Source organism: Myripristis murdjan, chromosome 7, assembly GCF_902150065.1.
Source record: "Myripristis murdjan chromosome 7, fMyrMur1.1, whole genome shotgun sequence".
NCBI classification, from domain to species: Eukaryota; Metazoa; Chordata; class Actinopteri; order Holocentriformes; family Holocentridae; genus Myripristis; species Myripristis murdjan.
This window is the reverse complement of record NC_043986.1, coordinates 20,934,799-20,959,821: the sequence shown is the minus strand read 5'-3', so window position 1 is coordinate 20,959,821 and position 25,023 is coordinate 20,934,799. Positions and strand designations below refer to the sequence as shown.

General features: G+C 41.2%; 2 protein-coding genes across 9 annotated transcripts in view; both read left to right on the top strand.

Annotated features, from left to right (window-relative positions):
• Window positions 1–6,391, top strand: part of anks1aa (ankyrin repeat and sterile alpha motif domain containing 1Aa) — a 68,025-nt gene extending 61,634 nt beyond the window's left edge. For 7 of the 8 annotated variants that reach the window (XM_030055278.1, XM_030055281.1, XM_030055283.1 and 4 more), the window contains 2 exons: window positions 454–636; window positions 3,217–3,348. In XM_030055278.1, coding sequence (XP_029911138.1) covers window positions 454–636; window positions 3,217–3,333 — 300 coding nt within the window. In that variant the 3' untranslated portion in view covers window positions 3,334–3,348. Of the gene's footprint in view, window positions 1–453; window positions 637–3,216; window positions 3,349–4,743 lie in introns of those variants that run through there. The other variant, XM_030055279.1, reaches the window with a different exon arrangement.
• A 2,529-nt stretch (window positions 6,392–8,920) lies between these two features.
• On the top strand, window positions 8,921–17,103 carry LOC115361708 (specifically androgen-regulated gene protein). Its single transcript, XM_030055284.1, has 4 exons — window positions 8,921–8,998; window positions 13,298–13,492; window positions 14,200–14,383; window positions 14,534–17,103. The coding sequence occupies exons 2-4, from the start codon at window positions 13,388–13,390 to the stop codon at window positions 16,213–16,215; spliced, it is 1,971 nt and encodes a 656-aa protein (XP_029911144.1). The 5' UTR covers window positions 8,921–8,998; window positions 13,298–13,387; the 3' UTR covers window positions 16,216–17,103.
• Window positions 17,104–25,023: the final 7,920 nt, after the last annotated feature.

Sequence of the window (25,023 nt, the reverse complement as noted above, 5' to 3'; positions counted from 1 at the left end):
TGGAGGCTGCCATGGTGTAATATTGGGATGCAGCAGCAGCCTTGATGGGAATCCAGAGCAGATTTATGCAGTCCAGTACACAGGGAACAGCTTGCTGCTGCGTGATACTGTCTAGACAAACTACTGGCATTTCTCCCAGTGAGAATTTGTTATAAAAGGTTGGACAGGCAAAGAAAACTTTGATCTGCTACTTTTTGCTGTCTCTTTGCTAACTGGCACAATTTTTAATTCTCTCTCTTTATCCCGGTGCGTTTGTCAGGAATGTAAGCACAGATATTATGTAGGCATGATCTCTAACATCCTGGCTACTGTATATTGTATAGGCATTGCTGCTAAATATGAAACTGAGCACTGTCTGCCTTCGGTTCATGAAGTCATTTCAGCTGGTGACTAGACATGTGTGCTGAGAATGAAAGACCAGGATACTGAGGATCGTGTCTTCCTTCCTGACAGAACCTGACCTATGAGATTATATTGACACTGGGGCAGGCCTTTGAAGTGGCCTATCAGCTGGCTCTCCAGGCCCAGAGGACCAAACAGCACCAGAACCTCCCAGTGGGACCCGGTTCAGAAGTCATTGAGACCAAGGCTAGCCGACCCGTACCCAAACCACGGGGCAGCGTACGGAAGTCAGCGGTGAGCTGGAGATCAGCAGTAGCATAGACACTACATACAGGACTCAGGCCAAGCAAACTCTTTTTGGCTTCACAGAAATACAGTTTGATTCACAATAGACCTTCTGTTTTTTCATGGCATCCATTTTGGCATGAAATAGCAGGTACACACAGGTGTTACAGGTATTATTTAAGGCTCTATTCCATTTAAGTGAACTTTTTAAGCGAGAACCTTAATTAATGTCATCACTAACATCACTCATCGCTGTTTTCTCTGCTGTTTCGTGCCAAAATGGCTGCTGTGAAAAAGCTCGATTCACAAGCTGTCGATTTTTAAAGAAATTTCAGAGCAGTTTTCCTTTAATGGAACAATTCAGTTCCATTCAAATTTGAGTCGATGATTAATGTAGAATTTGCAGCTAAAATTTTATATCCATGAAATAAAAAAGTGAAATAATGAAAGTCTATCCTTTTTCTTCTGAAATGTGAAAAACATCCGTCAACAGAATTAATTAACATTATATAACAAAAGGTTGCAATTAATGGTATTCTCTTAGGTCACCACATTATTATTGTCATTATTAGTATTATTACTGTTGTTGCTGTTGTTTTGTTTTAGTATTTTTTTTTTTAACTTATTTATTTATTTGCAAAGAATCTTGAATGATTCTATTCAGAGCCTTGTATATCGATTCAGGCCCAAGTGAGAGCAATTTGTTCTGTGTATTTCAATTGATTCAGCATCGGTTCACCTGTAACACAAACAATTGTCTCTCAGAAGTGACAAGTGACAAGTTGCTTTGCAGAATTATAGATCCACCAAGTGGTAAAAAATGACACCTACCATTACAAATGACTGCTCTTATAAAAGTGAAGCAAATTATACATTATTGTTAGAGCTATGAGTCATCCTAATACCTGCGATCACTAAAAATGATAATGTTTTGGAAAAGAATAAGGTGTATTTTTGAAATGCTGACTGGAAAACAGTTTTTTCTAAAATGGATGTCTAGCTTTTTGCATTGAAATCCTAAAATATATTTGTGTTTGATTTGAGACAGACAACAGGCAAGCGATCAAACATTTATATCAGTCTGCAGCCTGCCACGTCATTGTGATTACACTGTGCTGATCTTTGTCTAGAAGATTGCATTAAATGATAAAGTGGTGAACCTGTTCTGAATATTAATGAGCTAATTGCACCTCTGGGACCAGTCAAACGTCTCCTGCTGGAAGTTAATGAGCTGCACACAAGCATGTTAAAATGTGACGCCATGTCTCCTTTCACTCCTTCACTGTCTGCCTCTGCTTCCCTCACCTCTGTTTGGATAGGCTGGTCCTCCTGTCTCACACTGCTTCAAATCTACATGTCAGTTTCTCTCCCTTTTGCCCCTCATTGCCCCTGTTTGTCTTTCTTACGCTTTTGTCCCCTCCCTTCTCTCTTTCTCTCTGTGCTTTCCTCTCTTCCTGGCGATGTTGATCTCTCCCAGGACTCTCCTCCTCTCGACAGTCGTTGCTGTTACTGTTACACCTGCACAACCCACCGTCCTTCCTTCCTACCGCTGCACTCTGCCAGCCCTGCCGCCCAGGTGCTGCCCTCTCATCATCCACTCATCCTTTACTCCTCCTTTCCTCCCACCTGTTGTCTGCTCCCCCTCTTTTCTTGCCCTCCCACTGCCCTGAAACCCCCTGAACCCCACATTACTGTCTTTAACCCATCCATTTCTCGGTGTGTTTCATGTTTTGCTGTATGTAAGTGAATATCCTGAATTTACAGCTGTGGTTTAAAAGATGCAGGTTAACACGTCTCATGTGAAGTGCTGAGCTTTGAAACCTTTAAGTTATTTTAGACTCTGGAGCCCTCTAGTGGCAAGAGTTTGTAATCACATTGATTAGATTTACATGGCTCAGTGAATTCTTTTGTTAACCCACGTACTTCAGCAGCCTCAGTAATTTTAAACATCCTGGTTCATGCAGCTAAAATAACCTTGATCATGCTCCCACTTTAGAAATCTGATGGATATCTGGCTTACAAGTTGCTATGCATTGTAAATATCTTGCTCCTTTTGCTTTATGTTGTCACTGACTATACATACTCAAACTTGCCCAGCATAATGGGTGCATTTTGAAGTCAGCAAACACTGTGTCAAACAGCACCCACTAACTGCATCATTAATTACTTTTTCCCTCAAATTGGATGTAACCCACTGCTCAGTAAAGGGTGGTAGCTCTTGGCTGCACTCTTCTTATACATTGTTGTTCATAGATAGTTTTGTCCATGAGAGGCAACACAGATAGGTAGGACTGTGGTTTACTGGTTAATTAAAGGAAACAGGGATACACAATCACAAACTTTAATTAATCAAAAGGTGCATGTAAACAGTGTAACCCAAATAAGATGTGAATCAAAGTATGGCCTGTAGTCGAGTTGCTCCCTGCATGTAAATATAGTCACTTGAGTCGACGCTGTAGCTCCTTTTCCTCTGTGATTCAGTTTGAGTATTACTGACCAAGCCTGCATTTCAAATGAGCCAGTTAATCACCTTAAGCCCGCACCTTTCTTGCATACAGAATTTGATGCCCTTCTTTCCGTCCTTTGCAGGGAGACCCTGTGGAGCAGGAGGGCGACTCTCAGTCACAGGGCAGCGCCACATGGCTCGTGGATCCCAAGGACTCCAAGCGCACTATTAGCACTAAGTATGAGACCACCATATTTTGAGTGGACATCTCCTCCTCCTCTTCCTCCTCCTCCTGGCCTCTGAACCTGGGCCTGATCTGACCTCCCTGTGCTGCGCCTCTCCTCTTCCTCCTCCTCCTCCTGTGTGCCTTTCACTGTGACTCTGCCTCTCTCTGGGCTGGATCCCTGCCCCCCTCCACCTGCTCTCCTTCATCCTCCATCTTAACACCGTCCTCTCCTGTTTGGTGGATCGACTGACAGAGTAACCACCTCTCCTCCCGAGCCTGCCAGTTTCCGCCATCACCTGTGTCTTCTCCTGACAACAACGCAATATGTGACAGTTAACACTACTACTTCCTTACGCTGAAGCACCACTGGCTTTATGCTTGTTATTTTAATTTAGATTTTAGTGTAACCTTTTCACTATATAACAAACATCTGGTATTATTCACACTGCTGACTATCCACTTCCCTTCACTGTAACTCTCCTTCCTGGTTACCCTGTTAGCCCTCCATACTCCCAATTGTTCTTTCAGCGTGCTCGACTACTTTGCTGTTATTGCTCCCAGCTGGTGATAAGCTCTTCTTTCCTTGGTGCTTTTCCTGCTCCATTAGGCGACGGCCACTCTGAAGCTTTTTACTCCTGCCTCCCGACAGTGTTGAGAAATCTGATTTACCACAACCAAGAATGGCCCCACAATACTATCCTAGATCTGGATGGACATGTTTCCTGAGGAAACTGTGAAACTGATCCCATAATTCTATGCATCAGTTGGACTTCAGCAAACTGTGGGAAGCCAAACCTGCACCGGAGTGATTGTAAAAACCCAGGACTAAGGCTCCTGGGCTCAGTGTAATAGAGTTAAAGGATAAACAGAGGGGAGAGCTTTCACCTTCAGCTCTCTGAAATTGTGCAGCCAAAGGAGGCTGAGATCCTAGCACTGTGATAGAGACCCAGGTGGAGGCAGAGAGGTTGGCAGTATTTGGGGCTTGCTAATAGGGGAACAGAGGGATAGAGAGTGACACAGAGGCTCACATGGAGAACAGTGGACCGCATGTTAGAGGTTTTCAACAGCTCCAGAAAAGAGATTGGCATGCCCTCTTCTGGTTATCAATCAGAGAAGGAGGACTAAATCTGATGCATCTTCTGGAGTATACAATAGCTAAGCACTTTTGTAAATCCTCAAGTGTGTAAGAACAAGTCACATCCACTCTGTCTTGTCTGTGGTCTTTTTTTCCTCTTCACAACAATAGCCGTGTGTGTTCATCCTCTTAGAAACGCCTTTGTTTTGCCACCCACACCAAGTTAATATTGTACTGCTGTCAGCGAAAGAGGGTTAATCATTACAAGGAATAATCCATCACTTTCTGTTTATGGCATTTTGTTCCGTGTGCTTTCACTTTATTTTAACCTCACTGCTTTGTGTGCATGTGTCTGTTCCTTCCCTATAGCTGAACACTGTGGCCACTCCCAGCCAGTATGAATGGACAGGGATGACCCCGTGTTGCATGGTGGGTAGGATCAAATGTTTTGTTGGAAGAGCAGCCCACTTTCCATGCGGCAGATTACATCACCACTTAGGTTGTGCTCGCAGCACACCGCAGTATAGACCAGGAGGGCACGGGCCTGGAGACAGACAGACAGACTTGGGGCCTCTACCTCTCCTGCATCACTTCTGGCATCGACTTCTTCATCAGTCCACACACACCTTCCATTCAGCGTCGTCTCCATCAGAAAAACATCATCACGGATGCTCCATGCAGATGTTGTGCTTTTGGTAGATTTACAAACGAGTCCAGTGTGTGCGTGTGTTATGCTACTGTGTATCCATTCCACGAGAAATTAATTGTTGCCTCTCAACAGCTATTAGTCAGACAGGCCTTTCCCATCCCTATTTCCTCATTGAGGGCTATGCTAACTAATGTTTACTCTTTCAGGAAATTGACCTGCAGTTCTCAAAGCAGAGTCAGTAGTTAATGGGAAAGTCACAGAGATAATGGGACTTTGGGTTTGTTTTCCTGGTATGAGACACTCACAAGGGTACGATTGGGCAGGAAACAAAGAACACAGTGTGAGACAGAGAGCTCATGCTGCGGGTACTGTCCCTGCCGGCTTAATTGTCCAGCGTCCAAACACCTCTTCATCACCATCGTCTTCTCACCCACAACATTAAAACTGTGATAATCAATATAATCTTGCATGGGAGGGATTCTCTAATCAGATTCAAAGGACTGAAGGCGGAGGAACTGACACTACTACTGTTTTTTTTAATATAACAGGGGGATGGCTTTTATTTTATTTGAAAGATGATTTTTTTCGTATGTTTTTAATTGTTTTATAGGACAGTGATGTGTCCTAAATGCTGTAACTGGATCAAATGTGTTAAAGTTCTCTTTTTTTCCCCAGCTCCTTTGTTCAGTTAATCTTGGCCAATTTATTTGCCAAACCTGCCATGCAGGCTGGTCATTATTTAGATTATAGGAGACAGCATGTTTCTCCTGTCTAACTCCCAGTTTGTTGACTGTTATCGGTACTCTGTAGTCAGCTGATGTGTGTATGGGTACATAGTCAGGTCATTATGACTAAACTATTGTTTATGTGGTACGTTGTCAGGCCAGTACGGTAACTCTATGGTACACTGTCTTCAGCTAGTTGGTGTCGGCACCTTCAACCATCAGCCTGGTCCCATTCAGCTTTTGCACATTGCCAAGGATCAGGAGAGGTATTTCGGGACTAATCTGGTGATAAAGATAATGACTATGATCAGAATGATATTGTATATGAATCTAGCGGTCTGTATTTTGATACTTGAATGATTTTGCTTTTATAGATATCTATATATATGTATATGTATGTATGTACGTATGTAATTTTTTTTGACACATTTGTCAAAAGAGAGAAAAGGACTATGTCTTATAAAGTTAAACATATCATGAATAAATACCCTGTGATTGAAAAAAAAAAGAGAGAGACTGAGAAAACAATGGCTCAGAAGAGGGACCTCACTTCAGAAAAAAAGATTGTAAATAATCTTGGGCTTCCAGTCTTTTTTATGATTATTATTTTTCATAATTGTACAACTAATAAATGGCGCAAATCAAATTAGTGCTGGTTTTGATTCCTTGTCTAATCATACACATCATGTTTGGTGTTATCCAGTGGTAACTTTTGTTTTCAGACACCCACATTCAGAAAAATGTAGAAAAATGATAACAACCTGTGGTTCTAGCACAGGCACTTGAGTTTTGGTTTCATTCACTACAGAGGGCATACACAGACCGAGGATGGACCAAGGTGAAATGTCTGTTATCCACCCTCTGCCTCCACTGAGTTAACTTTGCTGAGGAATGGACAGCTTGTGGCACAGCAGCAGCGCAGCGGGAGGCTTGTATTGGCCAGTAAAGGTGTAACCTGCTAAATGAGAGAAAACATGGAGGTTAACAGCTGACAGTAAGACGTCATCACACTTTCACTGCCTCTCCTCAGTCTGGGCAACACGCTGGCATGAGCTTTAAGGGCCTAAACCGCCTTTAATGCAAACATTATACAGGGTAGTTCTGTCCATTATTGTGCACTACAGCTGGTGTGTAGCCAAACCAATTTACTCTGTGCATCTGCAGTCTTGTAGCAGAATTATTCAGGGTTTTGCTCAAGTTAAAAAATCAAAAGTATCAAAATAATTTATTGCAGTTTCCCCATTAAAATTCTAGTTGGAAAACAGTGCACTTTTTACTCTTCTTTCTCCATCACACAAACTCTCACTTCCCAGCATTAAGTGATTTTGTGTATCTTTTAATATTATTCTAGCCCACGATACTTGTGTTGAAGCAAAGCAAAGTCTTTTCTTTAGATTGTTCTTTAGATTTTAGATTCATGTCTGAGATGTTTAATGACTGTTGAAATAATCTGAAGCCACTCCAGACGTGTTCCACATTTCAAATTTTCCCAGCTGTGATTCATGTATTATTCTTATCAACCGGTTATTATTGACATGTGGAGGTGGAAATGTATGATTTAAGGGCTGTCACATATATTTGATAACCCACGTAACACTTTTGGAAAAGCAACTCGGAGACTGTGAATGTGTAAAGTTAGCAGACTAAAATTTCGCTTTGATATGATTTAAGCATTTAACTCTCAGCACAAGCATTGCATTGCTGTCTAATGGAAAATCTCTGCAAGGTTTCATGTTAACTGCGCTGTTTCACTTCTGTCTATTGTTCCATTTCAACTAACTCTAATGTTTTTGGAAGTCTGATTTCACTACAGTAAAACCAATCATCCTGCTAAGTCAGGGAAGAAAGATCAAACTCAGTTGGCACTAAAACAGGTAAGCTGTGAGCAGTTCTTATCTACAGCGTGCCTGATAATATTTGCAGTAGGTGGGGTGATATCCATTAAAAGTTACATAAAAACTGATACTACTGCCTGATTCTGCTTTGCTTTAGCAATACAGGAAATTGTTACCAAGAAACTAAAGCTATTTGCTGGTACAGATTGGACAGGCAATCCTTGATTTTGGTTCCCTATGCCTGTTGTATGTTACATGCACAGTATGTGTCACAAGTTGCTGTTATCATCACTCTGGCCTGTTGCAGTTGCATGTTTTGCCTCATAGTAATGCAGTAGTTTACAGTGCACTGTCACTGTCACTGTTGTTCTCGGACAGCAGAGTGCACCAGAGCAAAAGATTTTCAGCAGTGGCAATGGGCTTATCATTGAATCTTCTAGCCTTACTGATGTTATTGACAGCAAACACAAGCTACTGCACTAATTAATTCTCCATATGCAATACTGTGTTACTTTTTGCTGAAGAAATGTTATACCTTGTTTTATTCAGGCTATGTAAAATCATTGCCCATGCATGAGCTCGGGCTCCACTTCTCATTTTTAGAGATATGCTGCAGATATAAAAGAAGCTGCCACTGTTCCTGGAAAACAAATTGGCCTCTGTGCTCACAGTGATGTAGATATGCAAAGGTTCATTAATGATGCCCACAGTTTAAAAAACGGACCCCTACTCTTAAAGAAATAAATAAATTAACCAACTTTTTTTTAAGTAGTTAAAATAAATAGGTTATATATAGCTTTTTGGAGATCATATCTTCCTATCTTCAGGTTGTTTTTCATCCTGGATGGAAAAAAGTAACACAAATATAGTTGACCAGGATAAGATAACTCTTTAAAATTGTATTTATAAAGCAAAATTTTTCACCTCATTTATTTACATCAATACGTATAGCTACTTTACCAACAAATTATAGTTTTATAGGCTGTTATAACACTGTGTTTTTAAATTTTGGTGACTTAATTCAGTATTTAACCCTCCCTGTGACTTGTACAATATTCGTATTAATATTAGTACCTATTAGTATTAATATTATATAGTCAGATATTATATGGTCAGAGTGTCTTTGTTTGGATTGGGTTGCACCTGTTTGCCTGCTGTTATCCCAATGGCTCTCGCCAGGAAACATTTCGGCCAGCCGTCCTCTGATTGGCCACACCGAAACCTGTCGAGACAGCTAATTGGCTCACCTGGCCGGAGTTGTTTCCCACCTGTGGGTGACGTCATCTTCGTGTAGTTTTACTTCCAAGAACAGTGCGGCAGTCAGAGCCGTGCGGCGCTTATGGACTGACATCTGACAGCAGCTCCTCTTTTCGCACAGCTACCGGACTAATAATTCCTCTTCCAACTTCTCTCTGGTGAGTTTGCATATCAGGAAATCATTCTGCTATGTCTGAATGGGGACTTTTCTCTCCGTTTAAACCGCCTACACTCAGGTTACAGTCACCAAGTTTGCAGAATACTTCATAGCCTACTTCCAAAGTATATCGTACAATAAGTCAAGTCAGACTGTACCAAGCTTTTCATTTACAAGCGACACACTGATTCATTATTGGCAAAGGATTTTACTGTTTGCTGTTCAACAAGAAAGTCACTATGGTTGAATTGCACCTATAGTTTCATTTTACTCCAGTTTTTAGCACTTTTACACAGCGAGAGTATCTGAATAAGTAGCACAGGTGACTGTTAGTGGCAACAACAACACAAAAAAAAGACACCTGTTAGTGCAAGAGATGGTACCACATATGAGCAGCTGTCTACATGAACACCTCATGGTAGCTCATGCTTTGGAAAAATGACACATTAGTCATGATTTTATTGAACTTATTGAGTATTGTGGCTGTATAGGTTTGGAGTCAGTGAGTCATGGTATATGCCTATTTGCACATGAGCTTTTGCCAGTATCTGATATAAGAAACAGCAGGACACAGCGCCAAGCTAAACATTAATGGAATAGTTCTGTTCACTCTAGTAGGTTCTGGGTTGCACAACATGGCCTTTTGTTTATTGTTAATCATTAAACCAGTTCTCTCTGCCTGCCCTTAGACACATATTTCACATTTCTGTCCCATTTTATTAACACACAGGAATTTGTCACAGAATGTAAGTGAGTTTGGTCCCACTGCCTCACATGCAGTGGTAATTTTGTGACGAATTTTTGGACGAAATATTGTCGTTGACCTTTTTTCCCACGATGATGACATTAACGAGTTTGCTCTGTGAAAGCGACAATTTAATATTTGAATATGCAAAAATATTTTTAGGTATTACCAAAATTAAAAATAACACGAAAATGTCAGAGGTAGACTAATACACAGGCATAAATAAACCTCAATTTGTCCTCCCTTTCGCCAAACAGACAAACTGATAAGTAAGCTGCTTTCATGGGAAATCCGTTTGCGGATATCCTCGTTAATTTCTAACCACGGTGATAACACCGTTTCATCGGAAGAAATTAATACTTTCAAAGCGAATAAACTCATTATTTCCTCAGTGAGGAATACCAAGGAACAGAGCGTCCATCTTCCTGACCTGACACAGTAAACACCGAGTTGGTGAAGGCATTTTATAGATGATGCTGTGATGTCCCGGGGCCGAGAATGCAGCATGGAGGTACATCACAAACTATTCAGCTACAGAAAGCTGACAGGAAAACTGAATTAAAGAAAGTCCATGATATGGAAATGATACACCATCTCATATGGTCTCATTTGGGTAAATTATTTATTAGTTTATTTATTAGTTAGTTCCGAGTTTCAATTTGTCTCAAATCTTTCCTGTCCTGCATTTTTGGTGTAAACTCACTCTAACAACCACTTTAGTTGAGAAGAGAGCATGTTGATGTACTTGAGGGATAGCTTATCCTTTGTATTGTTTCAGGTGAAAATTGAATACAATGTTAAAATGATGCTTTATTATAAAATATTACTAAAGAGCAAACACTACACCTAAACGCAAGCAAAGCCACTGTCCAGAGCAATAAGCCAAGGAAGCTCAGAAAATGCAACAGTATTTTTTAGAATAGTGTCTTGTCATTTGACTGCACTAACTACAATAAGATGAGTGACACCAAAACTAAAATTCAAATGCCTGTCAACATTAAAATTGCTCACAAGCTGTGCAGTCACTCAGACAGAGTACATATTTGAAGTCGATCCTCCCCTTCATTCTTATTGGAGTTGACTCATCCTACATATGCTGAGTTGTAATTCTGCTGGAGCACTTGGCAAAATTAAAAGTTGTCTTAAGAGATCGAAGCAAGCAAAGTGACATTCCTGGCACTATTAAATCGTGACTCAGCAGTGGGTGTAGTGAGCTTTCCCACTGCCGTCCTGCAGGTTTGAAGTCTATACAGGGTTGGGAGGTGTTGTTGCTGGCTGGGGAACATTGCTCCGCTGCTATGCTTGCCCTAATGGGAGGGACAGCAATTAGCAACTATTAAAGCCACAATAGCACAGGGGCAGCAATGTGTGCTTTGTCAACCAACTTGAAATCCCACTTCTGTTGTCAGAAAACAAGAGTGCGTGTCGGTGATCAGGTTCTTCCCATTTGCCCTCACCGTGTCTCCATGTGACAGGCCCATATTGTCACTGTTTTACTGCCAAGGCTCCAAAGTCAATACAGTTTGGTAGACCCTAAAAGCAAAGGCAAGTTCTGCTTTCCTGTTCAAGTGATACTCTTGTTTGTTCTGTCTTAAACCAGTCCATCCATATCTGACTGAGTGGCACAGTATCATGAACTGGGAAGGGGTATCCTTATATTGGAAAGTACAGAAATCATTTTCTATTGGAATGTGGCTTTTGTACAGTTACACTGTTTGTCATACACTGCCTTGTTTAACCCGCTGTCATGAAATGTATGCGATTCATCAGAAAAAAAGATATAGCAATACCCATTAGATTTTGAATGAACGTGCTGGATGTGAAGCAACTTTAATCTGGTGCTCTCTTATGTGTAATGAAAAGGAGCTGCAGTAACAAAGCAAGTAATCCTGTGCTATACTTTCACTGACACACCTGAACATGACTGTGCTGCAGCAGGTATGTGATATGTAAGCCATGTAACAGGCTGTAAAAACCATTGTCATGAGATGCATTGTCGGTGTGGCCTAGTTTGTTCAAGTACACAGTACAATCAAAACCCCACATGAACAGATATTAAGCCTTCTTGTCTCAACCATTATTGATTTTTGGAGTTTTTTTTTTTTTTTTTTACTTGTGCTAATGGACTTAAATGGAGAACTGCAGGAGGTAGATATTTAGCTCTAAGTGCCTCTTGCTGCGAGGTCTATCTAATCAATCAATCTAATTATAGACCCCGCTTTGTTTCTTAATTAGGCTTTTGTTGGTTTGCATTTTCAAAATCCCAGTTTGCGTCGCTTCAGCAGATAAGGATAATGACACACTAAATGGACAGCTGGTAATAATCGTTTTGAGTTTTTGGCTGGCATGCTTTCCTCATACCTATCCTGTGAGTAGTAATATATAAATAGGATGATCGGAAGTTTGTGTGCTGGGTTGTGCTGGCACATCACACCACACATCAAATGCCACAGCACCAATGACACATGACATGGTGCATGCCATGTCTATTGATAACGATAAATAATGCTTGAAGCACCAGAATCTGATTATGCTCACAGAGGTTTGTCAAGTAGGTCTCTTGTAATCTCTTACAGATTGCTGATGCTACACTCATTTAAAATACAGGGATTGTTACAGCTGTTATCATAATAGCTTTATATGAACATTGTAAAACATTAACCTAATAACAAGATGCAGTTAATATTGTAATCCTGTGCACATAATCATCCTGATAACGTAATAATGGCAATTAATGTGATTCATGTTACCTAATAAAAGACACTGATCACTGTAAATGGATTACATTTTTTGTGTAATTCAATGTTTCTGTTAATGTAGTACAATGCAGTCAAGCAATTACACTCACAGGAAACCATATTACCTTGTGCTAAACACTGTCATTACTGTGGACACAGTAACTCAAGAACAATGCATGCTAGAAACTTAATACTGCCACCACAGGATTCTCTAATTGAATAGATAATCTGATTAGATTTTGGAGCACTTTGTTGCATAAATTTGCATATAAATGACAAAGCTCAGCTTAGCTTTCTTGAAACTACTTGAAGACCTTCATGCTCAAAGAAACAGAGTTAAAAAAAAATACCAACCATGTGTTTTGTGAAGGCATGTTTGTTGATATATAAATATTTACTTCATAATGCATTATGTAACTTAATTAATGACCTCATTAGCACAACATAGCATAGCATAGGCTTATATTTAAAATACTGGCAGCTTAATGTAACAAGAGGCACCTCTTTTTACATTAATGGGTAAATTTATGTTATGTTATGTTTATGTTATGTTATGTGTTAGGTTATGATTATTTATTAGCTAGTGCTGTAGTATTTACAAACATTAAACTTACAAAATATTCATAATATGTCTCATATCTTGTTTATCTAGTGCATGTGACGCTTTGTATCAAGAGTTGATTTTTTTTTTTTTTTCCAATAAAAGAAATATGAATCTTGTTCTGTGGAGGAAGTGGTACCACATGGTGTTAATGTAATCTGTTCCTGATTTTAGCCCTTTTGTTCTTTTTCTGAAGATTTCCCCCTCTCTTTCCAGGTTCCTCCTCAGATTGGCACTTGGTGATATTTACATAATCAACAGAGGACCCTGACGTCCAGGTCCAGCCCTTGTCCTCTTCCTTGTGCAATGCCAAAGAGTGACACCTGGCCAGGCGGCGTTGCCATGGAATCCTTGAGCAATATGGACAGTGCTGGTAGCTGTGACAGTGTAATCAGCATGAACTCTGGCTTTGTGAGTGCTGCTGCAGATATACTAATCTTTGTCTTCTGTCCCACAGAGGCTATGGTTTATCTGTTTATTTAACACAACATGTCCACCCACCGTACTATTAGCCTACCTTCCTTCTTCTTGAAATATATATAAATGCCTCTTTTTTTTTCTTTCCAAAAATGCTTCCTCCCTTGACTGAAATGTGAATAAAGGAACTGAGGTGTCAACACCGGGTTGTTATTCTGTTGCTTGTGTAGATAGTTACAAACAGCAGAACAAAGTCAGTTGTGCCGCTGTCTACCCGATGAGAGGAAGTGCATTTTTTTGGTTTGAGGTGAGATAGTTCCCTTGTTTGTTCAGAGAAAGGCCTTCAAGGGCTTTCAGAAAGAGTTGAGAGCATTTTTTAAAGATGATTGGAGCAGAGAGCATCCTAAGCTGTTCACAGGTACCTCCAGTCACCTGAAATAAATTCCTCTGACAGGCCAATATAAAATGAAGGATAGCCCAGAGCAAGAAGGGAGCAGTATGATTTGTCATTCCATTTCTGTGGTGTGAACTGTAAACAACTTTGACCCACTATTCCTCTTACGTTTCCCTCGGCCACATTTAGGACTGAACGGAGGAGAGAGATTGCTGGAGATGAAACACTGCTCTTCTACTCATAGACAAAACGCATTTGTCTTTGCTTGTCTGCAGTACATTTCATAGTCTCTTATTTTTGAGTACAGAGTGAAGACAGCCTGGAACACCTGTCTGCAGAGGAGAGAGCGTGTCTCATGTATCTGGAGGAGACGATTGAGGCTCTGGAGGTCCAGGAGGACAGTGGCTTGTCCAATGATGAGCCAGATCCAGGCCGGCAGGCAGCAAAAATGGCCTGCCACTTCCCTGCCATGGGTCAGATTAAAATGGATGGTAATTATCACAGCAGCTCAGAATGCCTGGACATTCAGTAGTCTGTATTGAATTTTTTCTTGGTTTGTGAATATTTTGTACCCACCACTATGAATATCTGAAACCACCAACAGTGATATTAACAACAGAAATTCTACATTTCCTTCATAGATGCATCCAGTTTGATTCATGATGAGTCCGGACATGACCAGAAGTCATTTCTCAGTTGTGGAGTTCCCACACCACTTCTCCTAGCCAACGGTGTAGCTAGTCTCCCACTCAGAGTGCCAGCATCCACAGCTGAACCCAAAACACCTGAGGTTCCTGAACATCACACTCTCAATCAAGCCTGTGAACCACAGACCACAGCAGATGCAAGCGACCCAAAGGCTCCCGCACTGGCCACCGAGGAGGTAGAATCGCCTATAGACCTCATGACACAACCTGATACTCCAGTCACTGATTCAGAAAACCCTCCATCTGCTGCTCAGACTGAGATGCTGGATTCAGCCACTAATGAAGATAACAATGCTAAGAGTGCCCCTTCAAATTCTAGCTTTTACACAAGTCATTCTGTTGAGGCCTCTGAGATAGATCTTGGTCTGATCCCGCCTCCCACAGACTTCAGGGATGAGCCAGAGCCTCCTCCTCCAGAGCCAGAGGAGGAGAAAGAGCTTTCTCTGTCTGCAGGGACACCAACTGCAAAGTCTTTGACGTCTATTAAAGTGGAGGAGCTACGCAAGAGAGCCTCTACAAAGAAAACCCCAGACAGTCCCTCTGTAACCGAAGAGCCTCAACTAAATTCTCCAGCTGAAGTGCCTGACAGTCCCAGTGCACATGACTGTCAATCAATACCCATCCCTCTTCCTGAGACTGCTGAGCCCAGAGGTCCACCGGCTGTTGCCCCAAAACCTAAGAAACTTCCTTCCAACATCATTCTGAAGTCCCACAGGGCCTCAGTAGCAGGCTCTGATGGTAACTTAGCACACTCTGTCTCACCTACCAATGACAGGCTGTTGTTGGACCCCCAGAGAGTTCGCATGGAGGCCCTCCGAAAACTTGGCTTACTGAAAAGTGATGAGGCAGATGTGGGCCCTGCCTTGAGCCCTAAACATTCACCCAAGTCTAGGAGGTCTTCGGCAGTCCCCTCTTCCCCTAGCAGCCCAGCAGCACCCCATACCCCGACAACTCCATCAGCACCATCTTCTCCCCTTGTCACCAGCCCAGGTCCTGCTTCGATCCCTGTCTCGATTCCAGCCACTGTGCCACCACTATTGACTTCCGCAGCTGTTGTCCAGCGCCCTGATATTCTCCCAGCCCCCGCTGCTTTTAGTGACCCCATCAAACCTCTGCCATCACACATTGAAGTGCCCTCTATCATGGATGTCTCAGAGCCCACAGTTAATGTGAAGGCTCAAAGTAATACGCCTCCCCTTACCCCTCCTGCCATGGCCAAGCAGTTAACACCACCGCGGGGCATAGGTGTTAAATCAGCCACACTGGAGCGGTCTGGCATGGGTCTAAGTAGCTACATGGCTAGCCAAGAATTCAATGAGGCTGGCCAGGTTGCCAGGGCTGAGCCTAGCCGCAGTCAGTTGCGTAACACTCGGCCACGTCCTGCCTCCCTGGGCAGCAGGAAAGAGTTTTCAAGTGTTCAGGGAGAGGGTTCACAGGCCACCAGCACAGACAAAGACACAAGGAAGTCCCTGCCAGCGCCCACTGTTGCCCAGCACAGCAGGGACTCCCAGAAACTGCCTCGATCCCACGGCATCAGTGTGTTGATCTGCCCTCGTGCAGCAAACGGAGAAGACCGCCGTGAGGCTCTGAAGAAGCTGGGGCTGATCAGGGACTGAGGTTGTGGAAACAAATCCCACATCCTCCTCAACCGCCATGGACTCCCATGAGATACTTTATTTAAGGGAACCTAGATACAGTGTACATGATTGATGAAGGCATCATGAAACTTTCTAAAAGCAGTGTACCTCAATACATTTATGCTCTTTCCTTTTTATTGCATTACACTGTTGCAGCCAGAGACTGCCTTACATGAACTGAATACCATGAATATCACACCTATGCTGCCGTGTAATTGTTACTTATACTGTATAGTACTATGTATAGTAGTGTTTGGGTTTTTTTTTTTTCTTCAAAACTGGCAATGACAGACCTCACTGACTTTGACTTTCTCTTTGTAGCTATGGATATGTAAGTTAAAGACTAGATTGTAGGAGGCAGTGATTTAATTTTTATGTAATTTTAAAATCAAGACAATAGACCCCTTGGTCTTGAAATATATGAATCTTCCTCTGCCTTTCTGTCTGCTTTCCCAAATGAACAATTATTTGTTTTGTTGAGGCCCAGTCTCCTCTTAGTTCCCTTTTTCATTACTGTAAAAGGTCATGGTTAGTAATGCTTTCACTTCTAAAATCCCTTAATATCCATAGTCACAGTAAAAGAACTTTTTAGCAAGTACTGGTTAATTTTCAGAGTTGCTCAGTGCAGTGTGAAAACAAAAAGCTTTTTCCAGTGCTGGTTTGGACTAGATAAAGGAAGAGACAGAGAGATTTTCCTGCACATCCAGAACTTAACTTAGTGTAGCTCAGAGCAACATATAGTGAGTGGCTAGCTGGTGATAAGAATCTGAAACATGTGGTTTGCGTGGTTTCAGCAATGACAGACATGTCAAACCTCACTAGCTTGTTACACAGCAGCTATTCATAGTGCCAATATTAGTCTGTTAATTTAACCCTCCTGTTATGTTCAAATTTTACTAACATCCCTTATGCTTGGGGTCAATTTGACCCCAGCAGTTTAAACCTCAACAAAATTATTATAATTAAAATTGTTACCAAAGTTTATGTGTCAGGTACTTTATGTTTCTTTGTTGACTACCTAAATAGTCCATTAAATAAAACATAACTCCCCCCCACCCCCACTTATACATCCAGTATTCCTATTACGCGACTATGGAAGAATATGCAAATTACCATAAAATCTCACTGATTGACCTAAAATTGGAAAGAAATATATTTTTGGTGTTTTAATGGCTATATATTATTTCTAAGAACAGATTTTTGTTATTTATAACATTTGGAAAGAAAATCAATTTCTATTATCAAGGATAGTAACATGTCTTATGTTCGGGGTCAATTTGACCCCAGGAAAAAGAAACACAACTTCTGAGTGAGTAACCCAATGTAGGCCTGCAAATGGGTAACATCCAAGTCTTTCCAACTGTCCCCATACACAAACCTCCCCTCTAAGTTTGTCATCACAAGTATATCCCCACCTGATGGTGTTACAAAGGGCTCAAATGCTGATTTTATGTCTTGGACATGGCTGACAGCGTATCTGCTGGGGCCTGGAACCATTTTGATGACATTAGCAGCACTGAGTCTACCCTGTTGTTCATGTGGGAGAGGGACCATGATACCTCTCCATTTTTGGAAGGTAATGTGTCTGTTGGTGGTTGAGAGACAACAGGAGGGTCAGAACTGAGGGTTTCATTCTCATCAGAGGAAGATGCCTCATAACCAGGGTCCTCCTCAACATGATCCTCTGTCTCAGACACATTCTCCTCTGTGTCACTTTCACTGTCAAAGAGCTTTGACAAAACCTCACTGGCAGAAAACCTTTGCTTCGCATTCATATTCAACTGAGAGAGAGCATAAAGTGAGAGTATACAGAGCAACAAGAGAAATGATTTAGAAGGCTGCTGTGCAAGCTTCTATATGTTTGCTCCTGCCCCATGTGGTGGGAACTATCAATGTCCTCTTGGGAACCATATTTCCCCACCCTCACAGTGCGAGAAATATTGAAGTTCTTGTAGGTATTATGTTTTCCCCTCCCCAATATCTCCCCCCATATCCACCCATGTCAGTGGTTCCCGTACTACTTCAGGTATGGTTATGTTAGGTTAGGGCCCTAAAGCAGAGGGAAGTTTTTTGAAGATTATCAAATTGCATGTTACAGTGACCTCATTTTCATCCAAAACAACCCCCCAAAAATTGTGTAAAACGGTGTTTTATACAGCTAAAACAGCCTGGGGTCAAATTGACCCCAAACACCACCGATGCGTACAAAATGCGTACAGGACACTGAAAACATATCATCATGTGAATTTCATGTTTACCCGGTAGTATCCACTAAATTAGGAAAAGTCATAAAATATGAAGCAAAAAAAATGATGTTAAGTATGTATTTAGAGACGTTAAAAACTGAATGGGGTCAAATTGACCCCAAACATAATAGGAGGGTTAACACGAGAGGTGATAGAGGTGGATAATGTGGCCTTGTAAGGAAGGTGTTACACTGATAAGACTTCACCTTTTTACAATAAAAGAGTATTATTCACCAAAAATGTAACATGAGGCAATTAGCATATCTTGTTTTCAGTATGTATTTTGTATGGCCATGAGCTTTCACCACTTTTGTGTGTTTCACTACATACTTGATTTGTTTACTATTCTAAGGTGTATCGTGTGTGTTCATAGTAACAAATTCACTTTACCTGCCCTTTGGAGTTTGTCCAGTTTTCCTGTGATGGCGTGATGCATGTTGTTCATAAGCAGGGACCCTCATGCATCATACCAATCACACATTTTAGACAACAGTCACCTGCTCAGCTGCAGCCTCAGCAGCTTTATCTGATGTGATGGTGAGAGAACTGGTGCAACCTGTTTTCTCACCTCCTGGTTTGGTCTTTATGCAACACCTTCACTGCTCATGACGGCACATTTGCAAGCTGACAGTCACAGTGTGCCTGACGTTTTTATCACTGCTTGTTTGGTCTTTCCTTTAATTGTATTTGTCTGCTGCAGCTAAGCACTGCCATGGAAGTCAGTTTAAGTTTACAAGATTTTTCTGTGGATAGTTATTGAATTAACAGCATATTACTATTGTGGTACTTTAGGTTTACATGTTCCTACAGAACGTGGGGTCTTTAAGTCTTTAAATCTGCTGCCTGCTCTGGTTGGTATTTCAAAGTTCACCCGCAAATTTTAGAGTAGAGTACAACTTCATAGCCATAGTTGGCCAGCCACCAGACTTGCTGGTAAAATACACAAACAACATACCACATCTAAAATTTCCAGAATACAGGTACACTTCAGGACTGTTCAATCTGATAATGATTATCTGATGCCATTTGAAATAGCTGTGTTTTGGAATTAGGTTTCCTACACAGCGGGGCGTGTCAGCACTGGGAGGTGTGCTCTCAGGAATGACTGAGTCCGTGCCAAATGCCAGTGTCATCTGTCTGTGCCTCCATGAGCCCTGCCCAAAGAGCTATGCACCATCAGATGTTTTCATCCCTTTTATTGTGTTGATTACACCCATGTTTATTCCTCTCACACTATGCATCTTCATTGTCTAATTTGCATTATCTGTCAGGAATATCTTACATGAGAATTTTGCTTTATGCAGTCGACTACAAAGCCCCAGGTGTTTGACTGGGTCAGTATTTTGATATGGAAAGTAAGCCACAGATCAGTATCTGTGACAAAAGAAATTTTTAAGCAGATCCAAGCAAAAAAACAACAACATTTGAATGTTGTTTTGAATAATTTGGCTGCATAAGTTGCATGTTAATAATATTGTCAGAGAACTAAAACAAACACACATGCATGCCACTAAATGCTCAACAAGGTAGACTCTTTTCAAGCCCATAAAGTTTTCAGCTATAATTGCTATGCACTGATGTCAGCTCAGCACATGGTGAATATCCTAATGTACAGACTAGACAAGAGAGCCGAAATCAGCTACATGCTGTCAGTCCAACAGAAGGGAAAAAAGACTGCTTTGTGCTCTTCTGTGGCACGTCAGTATGCTAGTTATCTTCCCCAGCACCTTCTCCGTCTGTTGTCCCACTGACAGCAGACTTGACTGACAAGGACACCGTGACAGCTCCTGTCACTTTCACTGTTAGTATCACAGCACTGCCATGCGTACCTTACCATACCAGTCTGCATACCATACCTTCCTTAAAGTCTTGCACTGACAACACGAAGAGCCTGCAAAGAGGTTAGGCGGAATCACGGATGAGAGGCCCGCAGTCAGGCTAGTAGGCTGTAGTATTTTTATGACTTCTCCTTGGCCTTATCACAGTCATTATCAAGTGATTGCAGATATAGTAATAGCAATAAGGCACAGGTTTATGACAAAAGGTGTGTTAAGTTGCGCTTGCTTGTTAATGAGTTTCTAAAGCCCCACAGTCATATTTACTGTGGTAGTCCTGTAAATCCTTACTACAGAAATGTTGTGACCACTAGAGGGCACTCCAGATTCATGTTGGGCAGCATGTCTGTCACAGCTAATGAGTAGATTTCCCTATTGTGGTGGAGGCTCCAATGATAAACAGTTTTTAATAATGCGTATGCAGAGGAATATTTTTCAAACTCTGTTGATGGATGAACTGTAAATGCACTCACCATCTTGCACTGAAAAAAAAAAAAAAAAAAAAAAAACTGATGAATTGACACATTTCCACTTCCTCTGCAGATCACAATCCACTTGGGTCCAAAAATAGAGTGGGAAATGGTGGATGATCAATTTTACTGTGCGCCGACGATCGCGAGTCACCAACTGTGGTGACTCACAGCTGTGTTTTGCTGCCATTCTCATTTTTGATGAACAGCTATCTTTGAAAAGGGAACAGCTATGAATTTGATAAGGCTTCACCAACACCTTCTCTCATAAATCATGAAAGATCAGAAGAGCAGATGGATTGGATTCAGAAAACATGAAACAGGATTAGGCTATATGTGCTGAAATTATTGAAGCTTTACTGTTGACAGTAAAAATAAATACATTTATTCACCATTATGCAAAAGCTGGGGAAGAGTGAAAACTATAATATTTGTAATATTTCAGAGGCTTAAGTGCTTCTTGCTAAAATGTGTTTTAAGTCTGCAAAAGACAAACATACTTCTCTTCAATCATACTGAGCAACATAAGAACCCTAAATGTATGACCAATACCCTCTAAAACAATTTCTGTTTTATGTGCCTCATTCAGCAGTCTTTCCATAGTCCTACCATTCAAACTGTAGAATATTTGGGGAGTTTGTCTCTCACTACCAAGAGAATTTTTATTCAGCAGAGCAATTTGATGTTGAACTCTAGAACCTTTAATAAAAGCCGACAAAGCAAGGCTATGGCAAGGGTAACAGAACCTGTTGCCTTAAGATTTTTTTTTTTTTTTTTTTTTAAATTGAATTCCTCAGACCCTCAGTGGGACCGACTGGAGAATGATAACTAATTTGTTTTACAGCTTGAGAGGTGATACTGGCCCTGACCTAGAGTGACCCCGAGAGCACAGCTTGGTCCTGAGCTGCAGTTTTTATCTCCCTCGGCAAAATGACTTTGTCTTGTTCTTTTCAGGGGAAATGACTCAGGTCGGGGTATTAGCAAAGAATGTAGAGATCGAATGAGTGAGATGTGCTGGAATGTTTTGCTCATCTAAGTATTTATATGAGCCTTATCTGTATTCATCTCTGGTTCTGATGTTAGTGTGCTTTAGCATGTTTGATCCTGCAGTGAAGTTTGATATTTCACTGGTTAGTGGTTTGGATGGTATTGGAGGAGGTAGAATAAAGTGCATGAAAAAGCCTGAATTCCTTAAGGTTTAGTATAATTTTAGCTGCCTTATTACAGCTCTCCTGCACACAGACAAGAGCCTCCATGCAGCTCCTTTAGGACACTCCCTAGTGTTAGTATCCCTGTGAGGGTTGGACTAGGTAGGCGTAACTGCTGCACAATCGGGCTAGACAATGAGGTCATGGGACTTCCCCACGTTCTTGGTCCTGTTCTGTACTTACCTACATACGTACTGTCTGTCTGAAAGACGCTACAAAAAGCCCCCTCCTGCTATCCAGATAAGAGATGATCATAGAGGATTAGTGGAGACAAAGTGGCAGAGAGCCACTGCTGAGTGCGTGGGGGTTTAAGCATGCCCAGCCTGGTCCTTCTCCTTGCCACACCAGCCCTGGTTTCATTCTGGCCTGGGCCCCTGCGGCAAGCAAGCAAGCAAACAAATAAAAGGTAGCAAAAGGGATTACAGAACCTTTGTGAGACCTTTTTTCATAAATTTACACAAACAATAATTGCTATACAGCATCGTAATGTACAGCTTTTTGTTACTTCACATCACAGTTTTAGTTGAGTACTCACAATATTGTAAAAAGTCTATTCTCTGGTTCATTCACATGCTCATGGGAAGCTGGAACATCTGGCAGTGAATGAACATTTACCACTTTGTTTGTCACTTGTAATTCTGATTATTTGCGACATGTCTTGAAGGCAGGATACAACGAGGGAAATTGTTCATAGATTCTACACTAATAAAGACCTTACAACGTAGCGACACTAATGACCTATCTGTTAGATTGATAACAAGCATTTCATTTGTTACAAATAAAATCCTCAAGACCCTAAAAAGAAATGGCCATGTGGGTAATCTTTCACAGCTGAATTTGTAATTGTCAGTGTTTAATTAAGCTATACATAGGTTGATTGTTTTATTTTGTAACTTTTTTAATTCATCAAGATAGGAAAAAATTATTCTGCAGTGCAAACAAACCGGTGTGCTACTTGCAAAGGCTGAGTCCTGGATTTGAATCTGACCTCAGGCCATTTGCTGCATGTCATCCCCTCTCTCCCTCACCTTTCCTGTCTCTCTCTCTTAGACAGTCAAAATGCTAAAAAATAATCTCAATATATAAATAAATAAATATGAATGTATAAATAAACTATAAATCAGGGGACCGGGCATATGTTTTCTTCTGCTGCAGCTGCTTTATCTGGGTTCACAGACTTTGTATGTGTAACTTGCCTGGCAGAGGCCTATACCAAACTTACACTCAGCAAAATTTGTGTCCATAGACCCACGCCTCCAGTGCCACCATCTGGTCAAACTTTTTTTTAAACTTCAACTTAACACTTTTTTTTCAAATGCTTTTTGCCTCACCCCTGATTGGCCTACAGACTCATGGCTGGTGTCATATGATGTAGAGGGTCATGCGCTACAGCTTTCTTGCTTTTTCCATCACTTTTTTTGGAAAAATCTACTTTTGCAAACTTCTAAGTCTGATTTCTGTGAAATTTGATGATAAATAAGTGTCACATTTTTGATGCTTTGTGATGCTTTGTCTTGTGAGTGAACACCAAACTTGGTATGCATGCCTACTTTATCACACTGAGGCCATTTGGTGGAAATCACCCAGTAGCCATTTGTAATAGCTCCTGCAGCAGGTCATCCTCATCCATGCTGAGGACCACCACGTCTGCCTGTAGGTCGTTGGCGGTGAACTCCTCGAATAGCTCCTCCTCTTCAACTGTTGCAGAGCTGGAGGTGGTGCTGGAGGTTGGGGATACCTGACGATGAGATAAAAGTCAGAGAAGATCATTAACAGCTGGATTCCTCATCACACGTCTCTTCTTTTATCTGCTGCTCCATGTTCACATCGACTCGTCGACAGAACAATGTAGACAAATTGTTCTTTGTAGACCAGTGGTTTTCAAAGTGGGATCCAGGAACCCCCAGGGGTCCTTGAGGGTCTAACAGGGAGTCCTCAGCAAAATGAGGAATAGTTTTAATGCTTGTGAAAGGCATGTGAACACAGGCTGTGCTCAGATGCCTTTTAAACACAAGTCTGATCCACCATCACTGATCTTACTTTCAAATATATCGTTTTAATCATTATAAATCTAGCTTTCTTGTAATATTCTAAAAATATATATGTATACTTTTTCTTCTTAATTTTTGGTTTCTTGCTAATTTACTCATTGCCCTTTCCTCGTGTTATTGAAAGAAATCAAGTGAATTTAAAAATTAGCACACGCACACAAAAAAAAAGACTGGAAATTTAGTTTTTAAAAAGCAAGAAGCAGAAAACTAGAGCAAACAAGTGAACATTTGCAAAAAATACTTTAAAAATTACAAGAAGATCAGATCAGTGATTCTGTTTTGGCATCAAGTTTCTTGTCTTTAAAAAATACTTGTGGGAAAAAAAAAAACATCTCTTGATATAAGGGTCCCTATAAGATAAAATGATTACAAGTGGGGCTCCGCGGCTTACTGAAAGCCAACTCGGGGTCCAAAACATGAAGAAGTTTCATGTAGGCCGAACACAGGCTCAGTGTAACCTCCCTTCCTCTGTTTGGACACTGGCTCCTGCAGCGACTTCTCTGCAGCTACATGTGATTCCTCCTCTGGCCCTGCTTCACATTCAGATTAGACCTCACTGAAAAGGAAGCAAATCAGCAACAGGATATAATGAAGAGTGTGTGTGTAGACAGACATCTTTGGTGAGTTTTACAAGGCTCCTGATGTAAAAATGTAAAATCCCATGACTTTTCTGTGACCTTCATTCAACTTTATGACTATGCTGATGTTTCCTGTATGGAACACCCCTCCAAATTTTCCAGGAATGCCATAATAAGTTGAATCATCAGTTTGAACTACTCTAATATCACTTCTCCAGTATTAAAACAAAAGCATCAGTGCCAGTATCCTTTGCCAGAGTTTTAGAGTTCAGTGCATGGTGGTCAGTATGTTCCTTGACTCCCAAAATGGCCACTTCAGGCCCATAGACAAATTCATATGTCAGGTGATTGATGTCTGTTTCAGAAGTGGCCACTCATGAATGTCTTTTGTGCTGGAAT

Coding starts and splice junctions, on each gene's coding strand:
- LOC115361708 (XM_030055284.1), top strand. CDS start 13,388: ATGCCAAAGAGTGACACCTGGCCAGGCGGCGTTGCCATGGAATCCTTG. Junction 13,493..14,199: donor TCAGCATGAACTCTGGCTTT/GTGAGTGCTGCT, acceptor TTTTGAGTACAG/AGTGAAGACAGCCTGGAACA. Junction 14,384..14,533: donor GGGTCAGATTAAAATGGATG/GTAATTATCACA, acceptor TTTCCTTCATAG/ATGCATCCAGTTTGATTCAT.